The 22,903-nt window shown below is 42.3% G+C and overlaps 1 protein-coding gene across 1 annotated transcript; it reads right to left on the reverse strand.

Moving 5' to 3' along the window:
* Positions 1–1,781: 1,781 nt before the first annotated feature.
* On the reverse strand, positions 1,782–22,822 carry LOC309714347 (enoyl-CoA hydratase EchA19). Its single transcript, XM_082546693.1, has 7 exons — positions 22,423–22,822; positions 21,384–21,554; positions 17,221–17,318; positions 16,459–16,603; positions 3,831–3,980; positions 2,530–2,645; positions 1,782–2,391 (listed from the first exon to the last, which is right to left on the reverse strand). Exons 1-7 carry the CDS (start codon positions 22,580–22,582, stop codon positions 2,284–2,286), a joined length of 948 nt encoding a protein of 315 aa, XP_082402819.1. The 5' UTR covers positions 22,583–22,822; the 3' UTR covers positions 1,782–2,283.
* Between the last annotated feature and the right edge of the window lie 81 nt (positions 22,823–22,903).

Below are 22,903 nucleotides of genomic sequence, written 5' to 3' on the forward strand. Positions count from 1 at the left end.
TCAGTTTTTCTTGGAAACCAAGATCTCATTTATTTGAGCTGGAGCTAAGTCCTGATTTATAACACAGGCTGTGGGTTAAGCCAAGTTTGAGCACACAGACACATAAAAGTAACCCTTTCACTGGGAACGATTTTGTGAATGGTGACTTTTTTCCCTTCCAGTTTTTTTTTTTAAAAGATGCTTTTTTGGCTTGAGTGTTAAACAGAGAAACAGGGAACGAGTCAGGATAAAAGCATGAAAGGAAAGGGTTCATTTATGAATCAGCCGATGGCAACACCATGAAGTCCATGATTTAAAGTCTTTATGGACCATTAATTTTAGGCATGTGTCTCAATAAACAAACACTACCCTGGTCCCCAAAAACAATTCATAGCTCTTCTTGTCTTTCGCAGAGCTTTCATAGCAACCAGCATAACAAGCCGCACATGCACACATTTACTTTAAAATAATATGAAAAGATATCCCTTGACATGTTGTGTGTGTGTGAGGGTGTGTGTGCGCATTCCCCGAGGCAGCGCAGGTGATATGTGTGCATGCTGGGTGAATTGGAAGCAGAGGGAGGAGGAAACATTAAACAGAAGTTCTGTGTCCTGTCATCACACTGTCTAGACAGGACACCTCCTAGACCTAATGAGGTCTTTGTCTGTCTGTCTCTATTTTACTCTCGCACACACGCACATACACATCTATATACTCCTTTAAATCTTCCCATGAGACATTTTTATTTAAGAGGTCACTGAGGAGTTCAAACAAACTTTCATGCAGAGAGAACCAAGTTGTTTTTTTCTCAAGAATCTCCAACATGCTAAATTAAGGGGAAGTATGCGCCAAAGCCACAGGAATGCTTAACCTGGCACAGACCTGATAATAAGCGCTAAATTTTCTGCAGTAATTGTATTGCTACAGTTGCTAAATCACACACGCACCCACACGCATGCAAGCAGACACCTTAACCCAGTTATCAAGTGTTTCTTCAGTCGAAGGAGCAACTGCGAGCTCCTGCAGGTTTGCTTCTTTCGACATCTTGTTAGTCTTTTGAGTTGGAGTCGTTTTGTGGTCATATGACTCTCCAGCAGTGGCACAAACAGTAAAGGTGATCTCAATGCTAAAAGACATCTTCCTAATTCCTCAAGAGTTGTCTGCCACATTCAGTTCAATTCAATGTTATTTATATAGCGCCAAATCACAACAAAAGTCCCCTCAAGGCACTTTATATTTTAAGGTAGACCCTACAATAATACATACAGAGAAAAAACATTGAATGTGATACATTGAAAATGTCTATTCCCCACAAAAATGTGGTTGTTCAGTGGTTTCTGGAGGTTTCTAGATGCAATTGGTCACAAAAAAGATGCTGTGACAAAAAAAACTCCTTATGATTGCTTTGGTCACTAGTAAATTCCTGTAGTCGCCCGTAGAGTGCGTAGAAGATGCAAACTTGTCTGCAAATAGCCAAGTAAGCTAGCTAAGATCTCGCCAAGTGGTAGAAAAAGTGCAATACACACTTGAAACACAGAACATTTGCCTTCAAAGCAAAAGTTGTCCCTCTGCGCTTCAGCTAACATGTTTTTTCCCAGCGATGAGTGGTTCTCAGAGGCTCACTGACTGGTCTCTAGGCCTATATGATTGGGACTACTGAATTCCCGGTGACCGCCATCAATCTCCAGCAACCATTTGCCAAAGAGTCAGGGATATATATTCATATTTTGGTTGGCAGATGGTTGCGAATTGGTCCTTCACGTAGAAATCAGTCCACAGGGTGTTAGAAACAACAGAGAAAATCAGGTAAGCTCTCATTTTATTAAAAGTAAACATTATATGTTGCTTTTCATACGACACAATTTTGAATTTGGGGGAAGTTTAGGGGATTATTGTGTTTTACATTGAGAAATGAAAGTCGAATTCCCCTCATAAACATCTGAAAACATCACTGAGGGAGAAAGTGGGCCGTGCAGCATGTGCACTTTGTGCATTTCAAATTACTAACACCAACTCTAAAATTATGTCTGGAGACAGTGCAGTAATTTTCAAAAACTTGTTGACAGCCACCGCTCCGCTGAGCTGCTCACAAGTGCAACTCACAACATAGTAAATTTTAAACCAAAGAGACGATATTAGTGGTAGAAAGATATTATCATTAGTTGTATTTCTTTTAAATTGAGCTTAATTATTGGGTTTCACTGCAACTGTAATTGCTTTTAAAGCAGATCGGAAGTGAGTACAGACATAAAAAAATACTTTCAGTTTGTGGTCACACTTCATAAGGTTAGTGCAAGCTAAATCCTAGGAGTACTTTCCTCCTCTTCCTACTCCAGAAGTAAATTTGAGTGCCCCGGCAACAGCTTCTGCTTGGATGACAGGAATCCCATGGTCGATTTCATACTGCATGGCCTGGACAACAAAAAAAATGTACATGTATTTACATAAAGGCATTTTATTCCTTTATACTACAACCCTTCCGCCATTAACAACCGTGAACTCATTTTAAGCTATTATCCCATCAAAATGTGTAAATATGGATCTGCCTACCTGTGTGAAAGATGGAGCGTCATAGCAGCCGTACATGGCTGAAGCACGGTCGGCTCGCAGACACTGCTGAGGGAAGGAGCTGATGTGCTCTGCTAGCTCAAGCGCCGCCTGTAAAGCTGTGGTTGCAACATGAACTCAATCAACACAGTGAAAACATGTGCAGTGTCCATATGTTAGGAAACGTGTCCATTCCCAACACAGCGAATACACAAAGATCCCCAACGTACTGCATTTCAATGTGTTTTAATGCTGCCACTGGGCCTTCGCGTCACTTTGCCTCCTCACTCACATGAAAGCACTGGGACACATCCAGATCAGCCATTTGGAAAAGAAACTACACCTCATGATGGCACACTCTGATCTGCCTCTCTACATGATGAAGTGCTACTTCTTCGCTTTCCTCTGATGTTAAACTTGAGCTAAGTGATCATCCTTCGGAGAGGCAATTGTGGGAAGAAGTGTTTCCTAAAAGAATTAGCTAATCTTCTTCTAACATCTAAGGATGGAGGAGGGGGAATCATGAAGACCACATGGAGATGCTTTTTTTGGATTTAAGCATAGAAGAGACTTTATGCATTAATATAACACAGGAAATGCCACATTGAAATGTGTGTGTAGCTTAATCCTGAAACGGCCGTTTGAAGGGAAGGAGACAGCACTAATGAGGATTTATAGCTCCAGTGTGGCGTTGAAGCCACAGCGCCTGCTTAACCTAACCCAGCTCCATCCATGTAGCGCGTTAAAGACAGAACCATAAGTTTTTGGACAAGGTCACTTTTTGCTTCTGTACAACAACACAATCAGATTTAAATCAGTCAATCAAGAAGTAATTAAAGCTTTAATTACGGCTTTAATTCAAGTTAAAAAAAATCTAATATTGAGTATCTGTTATCACTTTTAAAGCAAGAACTTTTCCCAGAGTTCCCAGTGTTTCCTCTTCCCTGATCCTGGTTCTGCTGGATGCTTCTTCCTGTTAAACGGGGGTTTTTCCTTCCCACTGTCACCAAGTGCTTGCACATAGGGGGTTATTTGGTTCTTGGTGTTTTCTCTGTATTATTATAAGGCCTTCACAATAAAGCACCTCAAGGTGCCTGATGTGACTAGTGTGATTTGTCGTTATACAAAATTTAATTTTTTATAAATTTACGATTTAATAATAAAAGTTAAAAAACAATCACTTCAAGTATTTTTAGCAACATTTTGGTGCTTGATAATTTTAAATACTCAGTGCTGGGATGCTGAGGTCTAATATCTCGTACTAACTCACAAAATGATGTTGCTAAAACACTCAATTTACATACCTTGGCCATCAGGAACAACTCTATTGGCCAGTCCATATGCGAGAGCCTCTTGTGCTCCAACTGGCCGTCCAGTCAGAATCAGGTCAAGTGCTCTTGATAAACCAATTAGACGTGGGAGGCGCACCGTGCCGCCATCAATCAGTGGAACACCTAGAAAAGGATTTCAAATATAAAATATATATCTGAGCCTACTGTGCATGAAAGGCATTAGTTCTACTGCTGTGCTTCCTTTTACTTTGACAGTACATAACACCTTGTTATACTCATCTGATTACTCCTGAATAAGTCTGAAGAAAACTGATAAATCATTTATGTTTCATCAAAGAAACATTTCCTACTGTGACATTTTAAATGGTGCATTAAATACAGTTTCTTTCCATTTTCCCCTGACGTTAGACCAAATAAACAAAATCTAACCAATAAATTACACTGCTCAAAAAAATCACGTTAAAAAAACCTTTTAATACGAGTAAAGCATCAATCATTTAAACTTCAGGGATATTGGTCAGTTAAGTGGCTTGTTAATCAGTTTGAACTGCTTTGGTGTGAATGAAATTAACAGGTGCACTAGAGGGGCAACAACGGGACCTCTAAAACAGGAAGGGTTTTACAGGTGGAGGCCACCAACATTTTCTCCCTCCTCATCTTTGGGACTGTTTTTATTCACTAGCTTTGCTTTTGGTTAGGCTACTGTCACTACTCATACCATGAGGTGATACCTGGATGCTAAAGAGGTTCCACAGGCAGTCCAACATGCCATTGCCAGAAGGTTTGTTCTGGTTTGTCCCTCAGCAGAGTCTCAAGAGCACGGAGGAGATCCCAGGAGATGGGCAGTTACTCTAGGAGAGCTGGACAGGGCCATAGAAGGTCCTAACCGATCAGCAGGGCCATCCCATCAGCATGTACTCCTTTAGAGGAGTTGGACTGGAGGAGCTGGACTAGCTGTGCAAACGCTGTAGGATCCAGAAATCCACCTCATGCCACCAGTAGTGACAATGACTCTAGCCAAATGCAAAACTAGTGAAAAAACAGTCAGAAAAGCTCAACAGGGCCCTTAACCTATCAGCATGACCACTACTGCTCCTTTGTGCTTTAAGGAACATGATGAGCATTGCCAGAGAGCTACAAGATGACAACACACCACTGGTTTCAATATCTCTGACCAAACAATCAAAAACAAGCTTCGTGAGGGTGGCCTGAGGCCCCGACGTCCTCTAGTGCAGCGGTCCCCAACCTTTTTTTGCTGGGCCCCCCTTTGTTTTACAAGAAAAATGTTCGCGCGCACGCACACGCCCTCCAACCACACACGCCCATATTTTGCTCCATTGCGGTTTATTTCACACCTCAAATATTTAGTAAGCAATTAAGCAAATACAAGTAACCTGCAATAAATTACAGGTAGTAATAAAATAAACTATTAACTCTTTTACGCTGCGTCCGCACCTACACGGGTATTTTCGAAAACGCAGCTGTTTCGTCCACACGTAAACGGCGTTTCGAATCACCGAAAACGGAGATTTTTTAAAACTTCTTTTTTGCGTTTACGTGTGGACGAGGAATACAGAGTTCGTCACGCAACGTCAAAGGTATGTGCCTTTTTTCACGTCACGCTGTGCGCCACGTTATTGTTTACATGAGATGGATTGCAAAATGGCAGATAGAGACAAAATACTGTTACTGTTAATCTGACTGCAGGTTTTACAGCTTACATATAAACACTCAGTTTCTGTCCCTCCATTTAGAAAGGCAGAGGCGTCACGGTGTGATTATTTTACATGTAGTTGTTTTTTTCTTCTTCTGTGTAATAATATTCAACATTGCAATCAAATCAAAAAAGGCCTCTCTGTGCAAAATGGGTTTAAAAACATAAACAGCTGTGGGATCCTGTTTGTCCGTGATTTGAACCGGGGGACAAATCGTGGCAGGATCAGCCTGATGTTATTTGTATCCCGCTGTAGCTTTACTGTATAAAGAGCTAACATCTCCAAAATGTCAGGAGTAGTTAGTCATTACAACAAGGGTTTGTGAACTAAAAATCACAACTTTGTCCGTGATTTAAACAGCCCAGCGCTGCTCTCGACAAAGTGAAAACCAGTTCTGCAGGGGAGACCTACCTCGGCACTTGTGCGGGTGAAGCCAAAGGGAAGATTTGCTTCACCATATTTTCTAGTCTTTGGCTTAGAATGAAGTTGGTTTGGAAACATATTCAGCGATGCTTCATCTCCTGCTTTGCGTTTCTGTGGGCGCCCCGTGCTAGCAGTGTCCAAGCGTTTTCTCCACCCCTCCCCCCCTTTTTCATACCGTGCCCCCCCTGCCATGGCTCTGCGCCCCCACACTTTGGGAAGGTCTGCTCTAGTGGGACCTGTGCTCACTGCTCAGCACCATGGAGCACAATTAACATTTGCTATAGAATACCAGAGTCCACCAGTGGTGTCCTGTGCTTTTCACAGATGCGAGAAGGTTCACCCTAAACACACGTGACAGATGTGAAAGGGTCTTGAGAAGCCGTGGATAACACAAGCCAAATCCACTGAGGGACGCACAGACATCTACGGGGTAGGAAATGCCACCTGACTCCCTTCAGTATCGAGACGACATCTTTGGACCCATTCAGACTCTACGCTGGTGCAGTGGGTCCTGCTGCACGACAATGCCCAGCCTCATATGGCGAGATTATGCAGGCAGTTCCTGGAGGAGAAAGCAATTAATTCCACTGACTGGCCCCCACGCTCACCTGACCTAAATCCAAGACAACACCTCTTTATGTTTCTGCCCATCTGATGCCGTTCCTGCAATTACAATTTTGTCAAAATGGACTAGCCTGCTGCATCACTTTTCAACTTGATTTCATGGACGTCTTTGAGTTCAGCCCTCTGTAGCGTCATCATTTTCATCTGCCTAAAACAATGTGTCATCCTTTCATTCCTAACATATTACCCAGTCTATATTAGTGCAGATATCCAGCATGATTTTCTCCCACTGAGATCTGATAAGTTTTAAAATTATTCCTTTCATTCTTTTGCAATGAATAAAACAAATAAAAACAATACTTGAATGATAAGCAGTCTGGAGTAAAGCCTGAAGTTCCTGAAAAAAATGATCTTTAAATAAATATTAATTAACTGAACGAGATTAAAGTGAATGCAGGCTGCTGTGCCGTGTGCAACATGTTCATTAAAAGTCGCTCAAGTTGTGTGGAAACAGCTGATGAAACACTACTGACTTTCTTTACATCAGTGCAAGAAAACTCCTCTTTACTCTTAGTCTCAATGGACACATTTGCTTTATTACTGCGTCCAGCGGAGAGAAATCGGGTGAAAATAAGAGGGAACGCTGCAAGGTACCGTAAACTTCTGGCATCAGTCCTAATTTCTAAAGAGCACCAGCTGCAACTGGCACACTTTCTACCATTCAGTTCTCCCAAGCTCCACACCACAATCCCAACTCCCTAATTCCTCCAAGTCACTGATTCTGTTTGACCGCCTCTTATTGAGAGCACATGTGTAGAACATGTTTTCATAACCCCAAATCATCGTGCGAGCTTTCAATTTTTTCTTCCTCCCCCTCTTTCATTCTGCAGAGAGTCATGGAAATAATGCGATTCTATTCATACACGGTGAGCTCCTCTGTCTCTCCGTGTCGTTCAAATAAATTAAACTGGAATACACGGAATACCAGCGCCAATACATGTGCGACCAATCCAGGGGCCTGGTCCAGGTTGAGACAGTCGGCACATATGGTGCTCTCACAGGCTGAAGACTGTAATTAGACGAGTGAGGGAGGGGGTTTCTACACTGTCCGCAAAGATGAGATTTCACTCAGTTCTTTTCAGTGTTCCCTCATTCCATGAGTTTGTGTGAAATGCAGGTTCTGAGTAATGCAGGTTGTACTGTGGCCGCCTAAACCTAGTTTGTTTTGATCTAAAAGTCACAGTCCTTTACTGAGAAGGCGTGTTGATATCCATTTTGCCTACTTGGATACATTTCTTTTCAACTAAATGAGCTCCTTAACAGTCTTTGCATGGGTTAAATGACCCCGTTGTTGGGAGTCACTGCTACAGTCCTCAGTGACGGAGAAATAACGAGAAGATTGTGCTGCTTGTTAACCCCAGTGTTATCAATCTGATTGCAGGAAAAGACAGAAACAGGAAGTCAGTAGAGTGACACAGACAAGCACGCTAGTCGAGAAGCACGCTGAGCTTAAATAAGGCCAGAAGAAGACAGAGCCCGACTCAAAGAAGAGCAGATAAAGACCAGGTTGACCCCCTAGTCTCTGTCTTTTGGTGCTGCTGTTGGCACCGCTGCTATCAGCTACCGGAAGGATCTCCCTTCTTATCCACAGCAGCCGTCTCCAGCACCTCCACCCTTGGCAGCCCCACTCCACCCCTCTTTCTCTGATAGTCCCGTCTCTGATGTGTCCTGTTTGACAGACCTGCGCTTTGTCCCACATGAATAGGAGCTCAGAAGCAGTTTTTAACTAAAAAGGTATGTTTGGCTTGAAAGAGGCAGGCTGTGGTGGAGATCCTCTTTAAAGGTGGTGGTGGGGGGGACGTTTGAGCAACGATCCTGATGCTGAAGATAAAAATACGATGTGGATTTGTCATCTTTGGTCCTTAGTAATGAGCCAGATGTTTGAAAAGCAGTCAGCTCCCTTTTTTGTTCAAAGCAGGGATAAGAATGAATCAGCAGTGCCTATTGTTTAATAACCAGACAGAAGAGTGAGTTCTCTTCCTGCTTATCTGACTGATATGTAAAAGTCTAGAGGACAGATGATATCTGCTCTTTTATCTTCTTGCTGCAGACTTTGAAATGTGTTGCCTTCCAGTCATCATAGTTTTGTATAAAAATGTCATAACATTACTTAGAAAAAGCAATTCTGAGTAATCATCGAATGTGTTCTAATGACACGAGGCAACATTTAGAGAGCGATAAAAATATTTTTCCGCTTGTAACTCGAGATGTTTCTGTATATTGACCATGAATTACTTAAAAGGACAGTTAACAGAAATGCACACCGACTTTAACGATCTGTGAACAACGGCTTTATATCTTTTCTCGTCTCATAAAAGATATAACTCTGGTTCAAAGCGTTAAAAGGACAAATATAAAGCACTGTTTAACAATCTTCAGCCACCCTTCGTTTCTTTGTATTTTGTTTCCAAGAGGCCAGACTTTGATGTCATTTTTTAAAGTGATCTTGAGCAATAGTTTTCCGGGATTTCTAAAGGCTGTTCGATGTTTTATATTAACAGTACTAAAGTGTTAAAGTCTGGATTTTGTACTTGATCATCAGAGAAATTTTTTTTTTTTTTTTTTTCGGTCAGTTAATAGTAGGGATGGGTATCGTTTAGGTTTTATCCGATACCGGTGCCAAATCGGTACTTTTGAAACGGTGCCGGTGCTTAAACGGTGCTCGAACCGGTGCTTAAAGAATGGAGAACACAAACTTTGTCCAAAAACCTCTCATGTTCAGCTGTTTTTTTTTGTAAAAAGATAACAATGTTAGCCTTTTCTGCAGCTATGGGGCATATATGGTATCACTCTTGGCTGGAAGCAGTGCTTAAACAATGGAAAAAAAACACAAACTTTGTCCAAAATCCTCTCATGTTTAACTGTTTCCCACTTTTTCTTTGGTCATTTTAGCCTTTTTGGCCAGGGTGAAGGGAGTATCTGCCATCAAACAAGAGGACAGCGGCATGTAGCTATGATGATGTTTGCTAGTTCACCTTACATGCATTAATGTAATAACGTGGTTAGCCTACTCAACGTAAATTACACACGGACAACATTAAGCGACTCACGCAGAGAAGAACGGCTGCTGCTGCATCAATATCCTCATCATTTCTGCTACACTGGCAGGGCTAGGGGCCAGGACTCTATTCTTCGGGTTTTTGGGGGATGTTGCTCCGGTCCGATAACTGGCAACCCACCCAACGTGCACAGTGTGAGGTCTCGCAGCAAGCTATCAAATACGGCACATTTCTCAGCTTTTAAAAAAAACGCTATGCGTCGCCAGCTGTTTAATCGGATTCTTGGTGTTACCTCCTTTGACAATATCACAGTATCAGCTTAAAGCACTTGTTGCAGGCTGCTGAGTTTGCATCTTTTACTGTGAAGTACAGCCAGACTTTTGACCGCTTCGCCTTGGATATTTTTAATCTGTAGCCCTGCTCTAACTGAACGTACGTACCTGGCCCCGCCTACTATCCTGGGAAACGTAAAATGATTGGCTAGAAGTGTATCACAGCTCAGGAAAAAAAAGCACCGAAATAAAGCACCGAAATGTGCGCTGCTTTTCGGTCTGGTTACTACCGTTTATGTCAGAACCGGTGCCATCATGGCACCGGACACCGGTACCCATCCCTAGTTAATAGTGACCTATAAATCAATCAAGCATAAGAAAACATCTCAGACTCAAAGGACCAATTTTAAAAGAAAAATGAAAAAATACAATTTAAATTGTATTTCAGGCACTTTGTTACAAACACTGTTGTAAAAACACATAACTTGTTACCATTTATTTATTTGAATCTACAGAAATACCAAAGACAACACAGATTGACAGCAATAATATTGTTTACGCACTATCAAGCTATTACATTGGAGGAGGTGTGGCTATCAAAAAGCCATTTTTAAGGAAAGGAAACAGGAGGAAAAAGGTTTTAGTCTTCAAATTACACAAGAACTGGACTGAAAATTAGTGGCAACAGGTCTCATGGAGCAATGAATCCAAATCTGAAATGTTTGGTTCACATTGTGGGTCAGTATGTACAGAGGTCATTTTTCAGCATGACAGTGATCCCAAACACACTGCTAATGCAGTAAAACATACCTGGACAGTAAAACAGATCAGTCATGGACTGACATCCCCAGAGCAGGGACTTCAAGATTACTGAAGCAGTGTGGGATCATCTTGGCAGAGAACAGAACAAAAGCCAGCCAACATCCAAAGAAGAGCTTTGAATGTCCTTCAAGAAGCCGGGATAAAGATTCCTTAACACTACTTAAAGAAATGAGAAGAAAGCTCGACTACAAGAGTTCAGGCTGCATTGAAGAATAAAGTTGGTCAAATAAACATCGACTTTCAAGCTGGTTTTTTCTTAAATACTATGAATCCATGTATCCTTCCACATTTCAATACATTTCTGCACCTATTTCCCCATTTTCCAAACAAACTATACCAAAATAAGAGGTGGCCCATCACTCTTAAAGCTCTAGGCATCAACTCATCATCGTTAGCATGAGTTAGGTACCAGGTCCCACAAAAAGGAAATAAGGCAACACACCCACCACTCTTTAGCTGCTAATAACCCCAAACAGTGTGAAACGTGACACACTGGGGCATTCTGGTTTGCTCCTGGTGCTGCTGGCATCCTCACCACATCAAAGCAAAACCCACTACAATGGCCTCCCATGAGGGTAATGCGATTAAGTTTGATGTGGATTAACGATTTCCGGAGAACTCCAGACTAAATGGACAAGACCTTCAATCGGAAGCTCGCTTTGAAATACTGACTGGGAATCGAGGAAAATAACTGAGTTGGGCAGGGTCAGAAATGAGCACCACACAGCTAACTTGATTTCATGTGTTTAGCCCACTGATTTAATACCAGGGCTGCGTATTGTTTAGTTTGCAGAGAGCTATTACACAAGACCACCAAGGCTGTAAATGGGGCCTCGAGCCATGAAAATGGCAGAAGGTGTAGCAGCTCAGAAAAAGGGCGAAATCACATGTAAGTGCTGTGCACGATAAGATCTAACAGGGAACAAGCTTCCCCTTAACCTTTAACTCTCTCCACCCATAAAGACGACGTTTGACGACCTCCACTGGCACCTCAGTTTATATCAATAAAGATGTTGTTGGCTGAATATTAGAATAGTTTCTAGGTTTTTCCACCCTCACTATCTTCAGTGATTACTCCTAAGAGGCTTTCAGGGGGTATAGAGTTAAACTATTAACTATTGTGATGATGCATTTTGTCAAGCCTCATTAAATCTAGAGCTTCACTTTAAAAAATAAATCTGTGTCCCTCAATTATTGGCTTCTTGTTTCTTAATTAGAATCCGCCTTACCCATGCAGGAACACACAGGCTTAAAATGGATTGGTTTATGTGTAGGACGGGTCCCAAGTTAGTTAGACACAAAGACTAAGACAAGTGAAGTATTTTTATTTTCCACTTCCTACTCCAACTCTTTCTTTTTTTCCCTTTGTTATGTTCCTCTGGTTTAAGGAACCAAAATAACATGAGGGAATTAGGTAAGTGGCATGGTTTCTCATTCAGGGCTGAAAATTCAAAGAGCAGCAGACACCAACACCAGATTCCTGTGACGCAACCATCTCCTCCTTCTCATTTCCTCCTTGGCGGGGCAGAGGTGCCCCAGACAGGAAGCCACAGGTTTTGGCAGCCAATCACATGCCAGAAAACTGTCAGATCCTTGCGGTAACCGCTGGCCCACATCAGAGCAGCGCAGCGAGCCTCTGAGGGTTTTTCATCTCCAAAACCACCAGGGATTCCCTCCGGCTGCTGCCATCTGTGCCTGGCCCAAAAAACGGTTACAGAATTCGACCATTAAAAGGAAATAATCACTAAGAAACGCAGGATCTTTAAATAAACAGTGCGCCCGGCAGAACAGCAGTACTTTTGATGTGAAAGGCTTGGGAAGTTTGGTTTTTAAATTGTTTAGCGTTAGCGTTAGAAGATTTTTAAACTTTAATGTTAAGCCTCTTTTTTTGTGTGTTAAAAATTGAACTCCTAAAAAGCGGCTTTTTGTCAAGCCCCATTGGATCTAATGTTCCTTCACCCACATGTTCATTTAAGAAAAAAAAACCAGACAAAACACCACCTACGGGTTTAAGGAAGAGGAAATGTTGGTAGGGAGGCCTAAGCTATGCAGAAAGTGAGTATAAAACTGGTGAAGCCACAGTAAAACCGCTCTTCTGCTAAACGAACATCTGAATGAAAAACCACAGCGGTTTCGGCTAAGCTGAAGGAAACGACGCTAATGTGTTGACAAACAAAATATGTGGCAATCAAATATGAGGCTCAGAATTAATTACTGGGAGGAAATGTGTAACTTAATGTGTCGACACCGCAGTAATGCTCATTTCTGCCTCCCAAACATAGTTCTGAGATGAAGGAAGAGCGCAGATGTCGGCTTCGTCTCGTTGCTGATGAGACGTGCAGAGTGGAGGCCGATATTTCTAAAAAACATTTAAGAAAGCTTGTTTTCAGAGACAAACCGAACCCACTGTTGAAATGACAACTTTTGCATCATTTCTACTCTTTACAATGTTTTTTTTTTCTTTTTCAGAAATTAGAAAATGAAATTTGCTACTTGCTGCTGCTTTACTCTCTGGGGTCACCAAAGAGGGTCACTCCATTTTTTTTTATGCCAGATGCCCTTCCTGATGCAATCCCAAACTTATTTGTTCACCCTCCTGCAATTGAACCTGGGATATCTTGTGAATGCATAAACAAGTAAACTATGGATCCAATGGATGGTTGGATGGATGCTGTGTAGTATTGCACAGGTGCCAATCTGTCTCCCGTAAGGCCAGTCCAGCCGACTCCATTCAGCATGAGTATATAAGCTGGGTATGAGGAGCTCCCCATTTAGCGGGTCAGCTAGCATCTCCTGCTAGTGAAGGAGCGAATTTTTCATTGAGTGTTTTTCTGCCATTTTGCTTCTTCCAGCATTTAGGGCTCAAACCTGGATGGATGCAGCGGCCGTTGATATGTGGGTTAAACACATCACCAGGACACTTGTGCTGTTGATCCGCTCATCACTTAGCCCAGTGTAACACTAATAAATAGTTTGCATGACAACAAATCTTGACAAAATGTTAAGCACAAGCAGCTGCACAGACTCCAACACTGAGTAACGTGAGAAGACATTAAAGGCTGCAGAATAATGACAGTCTATGGTAGTGCAGGCTCGCCATGAGCCTTGCTTTGACGGTTGCCTTCTGTCTGCCACATTTACCACGCTGAAGGTCTGACTGTGCAACCAAAACACGAAGAGGACAGTGCTTTTGTTCTGCTGGCAGCTATTGGTGATATCTTTTTAGTTTACTAGGTAACGCTGCTATTAAACAAATTGGTCGGTGTCACCGGACACCACTTGTCCCTCCCATATCTACTAGCATGGAAGACTACATATATACATAGATCTTTTTATTTTTTTTATTTAATTATCATGTAAAGAAAAAAATTACTTTGTCACAACATGACTTATTTCAATGGGTATAAAAAATTTATTTAAACAAATTCAAGAGTCATTTGAAACAGAAATGAAAAAATAATGACAGTAAAATGGATCCAACACTAAAAAAATATGTATAAAAAACACACAACAAGTAGAGCTGAGTGTTCCCTACACTGAGGACATGGCACTACTCTGTCTGTGAGGATGAACTGCATAGTCGGTCAGCAGATGAGGGCACTGCTCCCCTGTTAAATTACAGGCTTGGATAATAAACCATGCATGTTTACACTCTAAATCTAGTACTCCCAGTAAATTATAGTACAACAGCTGTATTTATAAACACTATGGTTGGATTTTAAGCCGTCCGGCAGCACGGTCAGAGGAGTGACAGCTCTATGAGAGAAGCTGCGATGCTCCAACACGAGCCACTTTTACCGAGTGAAGCCAGCAATGGGATCAGGATTAAAGTGTTTACAGCAGATGCTCTAAAGTACTGCTTGGTCGTTTAAAAGTAGAATTGACTCAGCATGCAAACGTTGCCTGTAAGCTACTAGACGCCAAAAAGGGAAAATGTTGTTTATGAGGAAATTGTGTGACATAAATAATATGTAAGCCCTGTTTTGGCCCTGCAGTGGAAACCTGGCAGTTGGCTGCTTCCTCTTCTACTTATCAAGACTGCCCAGCAGACTCTGGCCGTGATGCCAAAAGGTCACGGTCACTGGTGTTATCGCGCTGCCTCCGTCCTCGCACACAAACAAGAGGAGGCTCGGTGATAACACAGGACAGAGTAACAGAGTTGAAAAATAGAAACAGTGTCAACTTCCTGGCATTAGGACACGAGTGATGTATGTCTGGATGCAAAGAAAAACACAAGGACACTTTCACGGGCAGATATAATTAGCTGAGCGCGCGCGCGCACACACACACACACACACACACACACACACACACACACACACACACACACACACACACACACACACACACACACACAGAGGTAGAACAAAAAACAGAAAAGAAGGGGAAAAAAGAGATGGCCTGCCAAAAAATAGGTCCCCCTGGTTCTTGTGTTACTACTGACAGGCTTGGATTGGTATTATTAACAGCAGCAGGATTAACTGAGAGAAAGCATGGCTGTTAATGTCATTACACCTACGACTTTGGTAAAGCGTTTAATAGATATAGCACTGCAACTACAAGTGGCAGGAAATTAAGAACGGCCAGCTGCAGCGCTTCTTTTGATCATTATATATTTTAGTATGAATACTAGTCATATTAAAGTAAAGACATCAGTGATATTTCTAATATTAGGCTTGTTGTGTACAAAAAGCACACAAACAGAAGTAGCACTACTAGCAGAGTAGCAATAAGAGCTCACTGGATAACCTGAAATGCTTTGGCTATTGTCTAATGACTCTGGTGACATCCATTGATCTATCCCTCCATCCATCCATCTTCTTCCCCTTACCCAGGGCTGTGTTAGAGAGGCAGCATCTTAAGAAGAGAAACCCAGCCCTCCCTCCCTAGCCACCTCTTCCACCTTATCTGGGGCTTAGTGAGGCATTCCCAGGCCATCCAAAAAATGTCATTCCTCCAGTATGTCCTGGGTCTACCCCAAGGGCCTCCTCCAAGTAGGACATGTCCATTTACCCAGGAGGCATCACGATCATCTCAGTCAGGAGGAGTAGCAGCTCTACTCCGAGTCCCCCTCAAATGACTGAACTCTTCCCCTTATCATTTCTGCCAATTGTATCCACGAACTCATGCTTTTGGTCACTACACAGAGCTCGTTATCATAGGTGAGGTTAGGGACATAGATCGAGTGGTAAATCGATAGCATTTGCATTTACACTTACTTCTATCTGTCAGTTTCCTGCTCCCCTCTTCCCTCACTTGTGAACAAGACCCCGAGATACTTTAACTCCTCCACTTGGGGCAGCAATTAGTCCCTGACCTGGAGTGGGCACTCCACATTTTCTGACTTCTAGGACACTGGCAAGTATTTTGGGGGTTCAGCGTAACCACCAAACATCCAGACCTCTGGATTTGTGGATTTGTTCTTCAGACCATAGATAATAGCTTCGAGAATCCATTTTCAGCAAATTGACTATATACCTGCATGCAATCAAAGCCTGCTCGACTATAATTGTCAGAACCATTTGGACTAGAACCAGAAAGATTCTGGTACCAAAAATCTCCCCCCACTTCTATTATTAGGTGCAGTATCTGCCATGGTGGTATCTGAATGTCTGGATTGTGAGCAGGGCTCTGCTAAAAGGGTGAACATTTTAGTATCTAGTTTTTTTGTCAAAACAAAGCAGTAGTGGTGACAGTCGCCAGTTTGTTGACAGACCATACAGCACAGCACAGTAGTAACTGAAGCAGTAGAAGAGAGAATAGCAGCGTGGGGTGTTAGACGTACCAAACCTGCGGCAGAACACTCCCATGACGGCGCTCTCCTCCACCACTCTCAGATCTGCCAGCAGAGCCAGCTCCAACCCTCCAGCCACAGCGAAACCACTCACTGCTGCTATCAGGGGCTTTGACAGCTGTAAACGGGACGGGCCCTGGAGGAAACAGCTGGATTAGTGACTGCAAACATACACGCACACTTACATCGTACGCAAAGCCAAATGACTACAATCAACACACACTCAACGAGGAACAAATATTCCCAGAACTAAATGTGTAAATTGTTGTCTGTGTATATTTATGTATGTATGTTTTCACTATCCACTTCATGCTTTTTGGGGTTTATCCACTGAAAACGTTCCAGATTTTATTTGCCAATTCATTTCTCAAACTGTCAAACAAAGGGCTGAAATATGATCTGAGTTCTGGCCGTAGCTGAACAAATGAAGCACTTTGTATTGTGCACGAGATATAAGGCTATAATTTTCTGCACAGGAGGTCCACTCAATCCCAAAGCCTTTGCATGCGATCCTAACAGACCTTACAGACCTGCACTTTTCCTGGCTTACAGTACATCATTTGTGTTATGATTCGTCCTTTCGTCGAGTGGCAAGACTGTACGAGAAGCCAGGGCTTTCTGCTTATGCATCTGTAGTTACCGAGGTATTTCCATGATTCAACATGAGCCCCTAAATCTATTTTTATATACATTCTATTCAAACCCTTTAACATCATAAGGAAATATACATCTACCGTAACCCTCACCACTCACCATTGGACCAGGACCCTTTGTGACATCTTGCTCCAATTTCGAGGGGCCTGTGTGATTGGCCAGCTCTTTCAGATCATAACCAGCGCAGAAATTCCCTCCTGGAAGAGACCGCAAAATTACAAAGTATGGCAGCTGGAAAGTCAGAGAGGAAGGGAAAATGACGAGGATGAAAAAAACAACAAGTTGAGCTGGAGTCTGAGCGCTACAATTTGGACAGCACAGCTTGCTTTGGGCTGGCTGGCACACAAATGCTTCTCTCCCCCCTAAAGAAGCAGAATCTGATGCATAGGCACAGATCGCGCGTGTGCTCGCACACATGCAAATGCACACACATCATATTCTCATCGACAGAAGAGTAACATATTGCAACCACAGCCCCTTCCTGTTGGATTCATGTGGTAATTACAACATTGCCCGAGAGGCCTACAAACACTGTGTCACAGTTTCGGGCAGGGACTCATAAAATCCTCCTCCCTCTGTAATGTAACAGTAATGAAAACGAATTTAATGAATGCATGCGGAAGCAACACCCATCGACTGGGAGCTTTTGATTGCAGCTGTGGGTCAGCACAAGGCAATTACAGAAACACAGTGTGTCACCCTGTTTATGGGAGCAGCATTGTGAAGGAGCACCCTTATCTCCTTTGTCCTTGTAAGAGGAAATGAGCAGAAGCGACAGACAGATCACAAGGAAACCTTCAGGTTTGTTACCGAAGAAAGGAATCAATGTTACGAGAATTGAAACAGTTTTGTTTCCACAGAAGTTACAAAAAGATGCAGTTTCACAGGGATAATAAGAAGCTTTTTTTTTTCTATTTACTTATTTATTTATTAAGGATTTAACTAAAACAAAACACACAAAAACTCATCATTGGTCAACCTGATCAAGGCAAATAAATAAAATCCCTGAGGATGTCACAGCCGATATCGTATTATACACTAACATCTCAGCCTGAGAGCACACGAGCATCTCTCCTTAACTTCAACTCTTCTCTTCAGGCCATCACAGCCAAACCTTTCAATGCTGACAAATAACACTGGGCTACAGAAATGCAGCAGCCACCTCACTTTAACAAAACAAACAACTATAAATGGCACAAAAATGAAAAAAACCAACCTAAAAAAAGCCACCAGCCTCTAAACACAAGAGCCTTACTTCATTATGTTGGCTCCATAATCTGGCACGCCAACTCTTCTTTAGTGACTCCGAGCCAAATATGTTAGAAATCACTATATAATTGTGCGCTTACATTTTTATGAAGCAATTTTTTCGGTTTCAACATGGCATTTTGACATATCGCAGCAGAAATAAAAATAAAACGATTATTGATGGCTGAATTTCACTGAGCTCGCTGAGCTTTATGTTGCACATCCTGGTCCGCTGACTGCTTCTCTAGAACGCACCCGAAAGACGCGCATATGAGAGTGCGAATCAGCCGATCTCTAACTGCAAAGTGTTTACTAAAAAAGCGAATGGTCTGGTGCACTAACCACACTTCACTCTGCCCGTGTTCAGGCAGCTCTCTCACCTAAAACACATGGAGAACATCCAGTAGTGTTAAAATGCCTGAATCAGACAGTTTCCTTACTGTATGCAACACGTGAGAAAGGACAGCTGCAGAAAATATTGTAAACAGCTTACTGACAGTCAGCTGATAAGAGCCGCTAATGTGCAAACACCTGTACTTCACCTGCTGTGGTGTTCCATGCAGCAGTTGAACTGAAACAGCTCTCTGTGATAAAGTAAAACTTCCCTCTCTTTAAGAATAAAATCTAACTTTTAATGTCCTCCCTCATAAATCTGAATGAACTACATGAGCAACTAGTTAATACCGTGACCAACCCATAATAACCAGCTTTGCCTCCTTCCTCTGTCTCACTCTCTGGAGCTACTGCAAAATTAAAAAACATTCAAAGTGTCTTTCCATCTGTTCAGGTCTTACAGTGACACAGCTGATTGCACCTGAACCACAAACTCCCACAGAAATCCGAATCTCAAACACTCCAAATATGTCCGAGCATATTCAAAACCCGCTGAAAGCAATTACTCTTAATTTCATACGTTTAAAAACACACATTCGGACGCTGAAGAATGAGAGCTGTGTCGGCGCTAATTTGAGCAAAATGGATTCCTTATGTTTGCAGAACCACTACGTTGAAACTAGAAACTCCCCGCTTGTCATTTCGCAGCACAGACGCACTGCTAATCATCACTGAAGGTCAGTCGTCAAGTTATCCTGGAGCAGGAACACGGGACAGCCCGCTGACAGGAAACTGTGGTTCGATGATTAAAATCAGATTACAGATGTAGAGGGAATCACGACAGAGCGACTTTTACCCACTGTGCTGCTAATTGCTCACCAGTTTAATAAAAGCTAATTACTCTGTTACACACACTGTTTTCATTTCACAGCGCCATCAGCAGCCATCATCTGGAGATGCTCCGGCTTTTGGAGTGTACGCTCAGAGGCCGGAGCAGACAGGTTGATCCAGACTGAAGACATTATTTCCACCAAAGGAAGGAGTGTGTGGGATATGATTATTTTTAGAAGCATTAGGAGCTGTGGCATAATTTTGGATCTGCGGCTGACATAGTGCAGGCTACCTTACAAGTGTGGGTGTGTGTGTGTTGTTACCGAGTGCACTCTTGCCTAGTCATCTCACTGTTTGGTTGAGATCTAAGCAGCCATAGTAGCAAAGCTGGGTCAAGCGGATGTGAGGGAAGGTGGGATGAATGCTGAGGATGGAAGTAAGGAAGAAATTAAGGGCTAAGGCGGGATGGAAAGAAGTTACGTCCATTTTTAGTGAGTATCCCATTATATCCTACAGCTGCATTAGACTGTGGCCGGAAATGGCCTCCCTCTCTGATTTGCAAGGTTGCTCCTGATGCATTCATTGGAGTGTGAATGTTAGATAGAAGGTACTGAGGAGAAGAAGGAAGTGCTTGTAGAGTGATTCATCACTCCAGAGAACACGTCTCCACTGCTCTAGAGTCCAGTGGCGGCGTGCTTTACGCCACTGTATTCGATGCTTTACATTGTGGCCACATGAAGTTTGGAGGTTTGTAGTGATTGACTGTGCAGAAACACCGCTGTGCACTATGACCCTCAGCATCCGCTGACATTGATCCAGTTTGCACTCTTAATGCTAAGCTAACAGACTGATGGCTCTACCTTTGCAGTTTTTCTCCATTGCTTTGATGTAGTTGTCACATCACTCACAATCACAGCGACTGAGGAGAATTACCTCTACAGACACTGAGTGTAGTGTCAGTCTCATTATCTTCTCAGCAAGTTAACAAAGATGGGCATTTCTTTCCAGGCAGTGTTTCTTTAATGGTGGCCTTTAAACCTGGGGGAACTATTTCTTTATTTTATGAAAAAGATATATATAAATCTTATAAAGTTTGTATCTGTCTTGTGTGAAACTTGTATGAAAAGCATATAAGAGTGAAAACAGATATAAGATCCCTTGAAAAATTATATAATGAAACTTGTATGTTTTGGATACTTACTAAAACAATGTATGAAAGTAATGAGAAAGTGGCCACTTTCATGAGTAATCACATATAAGTTTTTACTATTTCTTTTCCATATGGGATGTTACAACTCATTCCTAGAATAATTACACTCTAAGGTACATTAAAGTAGAATTTTAAATATGTTCTTTTAAAAAACTAATTTTATATCCAGCATATTTCTGTTACAGCAAATGAATGAAGAATGAAACAGTCGTGCTCTCTGTGAGCAGGAAGCCAAGTTTCCATTTTTAACTAATACATGAGACAAGGTATAAATACTGTTAAAACACAGAGAATGAATTAATACTAAGACTTTTTTTCCTCTCTATTTCCGGTTAAAAGTTTGTTGGTTACTCACTCAGACACTGGTGCCACAGCGTTTTTTCCCTTCAGCCAAAATTATTGCCCGGCTTGAAAATCAACTCATTTTAAGGCGAAATGCTCACAGAGATATTCCTTAATATTCACGATCGGCTGTAAGCCTGACATGCTTAAGTATTAATTACAGATAAATAAGAGGATGAGAATCTGGGCGACACTTAGGAGGATTACTACTAACAAAATCTCTTAACAAGACTCTGTAACGCTTCTGCAAATATCTGCCTCAATTTAAGCCCCAACCTTCCCCACAGGACTATCTTACCTTTCCCATGCAGGATAGCCACGTTCAAGCCTGGGTCACTGTCAAAGGCCTTCAGCTCCTCCAGCAGACGCCTCGCTGTCTCCTGGTTCACCGCATTACGCACCTCGGGCCGGTTTATTGCCACAGTAACCACGGATCCCGTTCTCTCCGAGACCACAGTCTGACCTGCAGCTAATGACAGAGAACGAGAAAGATGCACAGGGAGAAACCAGTGCGGCCCACAACACTTAGAAAGAGGCTTACCCAGAGACGTTAAGCTTTAACTTCACAGTAGGCGGGATGGAGATGGGACGTAAATTGTCTTATGTGGACAGAGTTGATAAAATAATGACAGTGAACGAGGCTCTGAAAGATATCATCTGGGTTGAGGTGAGCACTTTGGGTCAGTGTGTGTGTGCCAGTGATTGTGGCCTTAACTTGCAGCAGGCAGTCAACCTGACATTGTTTAGGTTCATCCCGGGAAACCGAGCGTCAACCACACCCAGAGGAAACTACATCCAGGAGAGAAGCTACTGGATGTGTTCACCTCACAGGCTATTCTGAGGATGACAAAGCCCGGTGAAGTGAGGCGCAAAGACAATTTGTCTCACACCGCATTTTACACTCATACACTACCAGAGTGATTTCAAGGGAAAAGAAGCGTTTTAAGCGGTGTTGTGTGCGCTCAACCCCGCTTGCAGAGGTCATACAGAAAGCTGTTTTGCCATAGACTTATGTCTTTTAGCAATCACAGCTATCTGAAATAACTTCATAAAGTCTGGAGGCCGATTACTCAAGAAGAGCAATTTAAAATGACAAGAAAGTCTGGCTTCTTGGAAGGAAAAAAAAAAAAAAAAAAGCTCAAATTTATTATTATTATTACTTTTTCCTCTTAGGAACTAAAAAAAATAAATAACATCTGCTGTGAACAAGGATTATAAAATAAATACTGAAAAATACCCCAAGATTAAATCACAGCTGTTCATTAGCTTGTTTCACCTTACTAGCCGCCTCTACTGCCCCCTAGCGTCCATATCATGTGATTGCACTTTCCTCTCACCTCTTCCCGTGTCTTCGCCTCCATGCTGAGCGCTGTAGGATTTTACTGGAACTAAAATTGTCTTTATAGAGTCTTTTCCAAATGTTTTACTCTGACAATTAAACCTTAAAAGTGGTGTCAGTGTCCGCAAATGTTTTAGCGCCATTGCTAACACTCGCATGAAAAAACCTAGAAGGTCTAAATAAAAACTTAAAAAAAAAAAACCCGACAAAGTTCAGTGAAAAATATCTCAAAGCAAAAATATAACCTCAGCTGTACTTGACGAAGCTGGCTTCGATTGAACTGTGCTATCAAGGAGCAACTCTTTTACCTTCCCGACTGAAACAAAAACAAATGCAAAAGGTTCTGGGACGCACACAAGCTTGGTGCATTGCAGTGGTAAAAACCGGAAACACACAGCAGAGGGAGACACTGAGCCTTAAATCCAGTTTTCCTTGCAAAGCCAGGCATGCCAGGCTTTGTGAAGCTGGAAATAATGAGA

The sequence above is a fragment of the Aulonocara stuartgranti genome (genome assembly GCF_965226115.1).
Source record: "Aulonocara stuartgranti genome assembly, chromosome: 9".
NCBI classification, from domain to species: Eukaryota; Metazoa; Chordata; class Actinopteri; order Cichliformes; family Cichlidae; genus Aulonocara; species Aulonocara stuartgranti.

What these genes read in the sequence shown, in the direction of transcription:
- LOC309714347 (XM_082546693.1), bottom strand. Translation starts at nt 22,582, where the DNA reads ATGCGAGTGTTAGCAATGGCGCTAAAACATTTGCGGACACTGACACCA. An exon ending in AGTGTTCTGCCGCAGGTTTG is followed by an intron (nt 3,981 to 16,458) that starts GTACGTCTAACA and finishes ATCCTTTTCTAG; the next exon opens with GTGTTCCACTGATTGATGGC. An exon ending in ACGCTCCATCTTTCACACAG is followed by an intron (nt 2,392 to 2,529) that starts GTAGGCAGATCC and finishes TTTGTTGTCCAG; the next exon opens with GCCATGCAGTATGAAATCGA.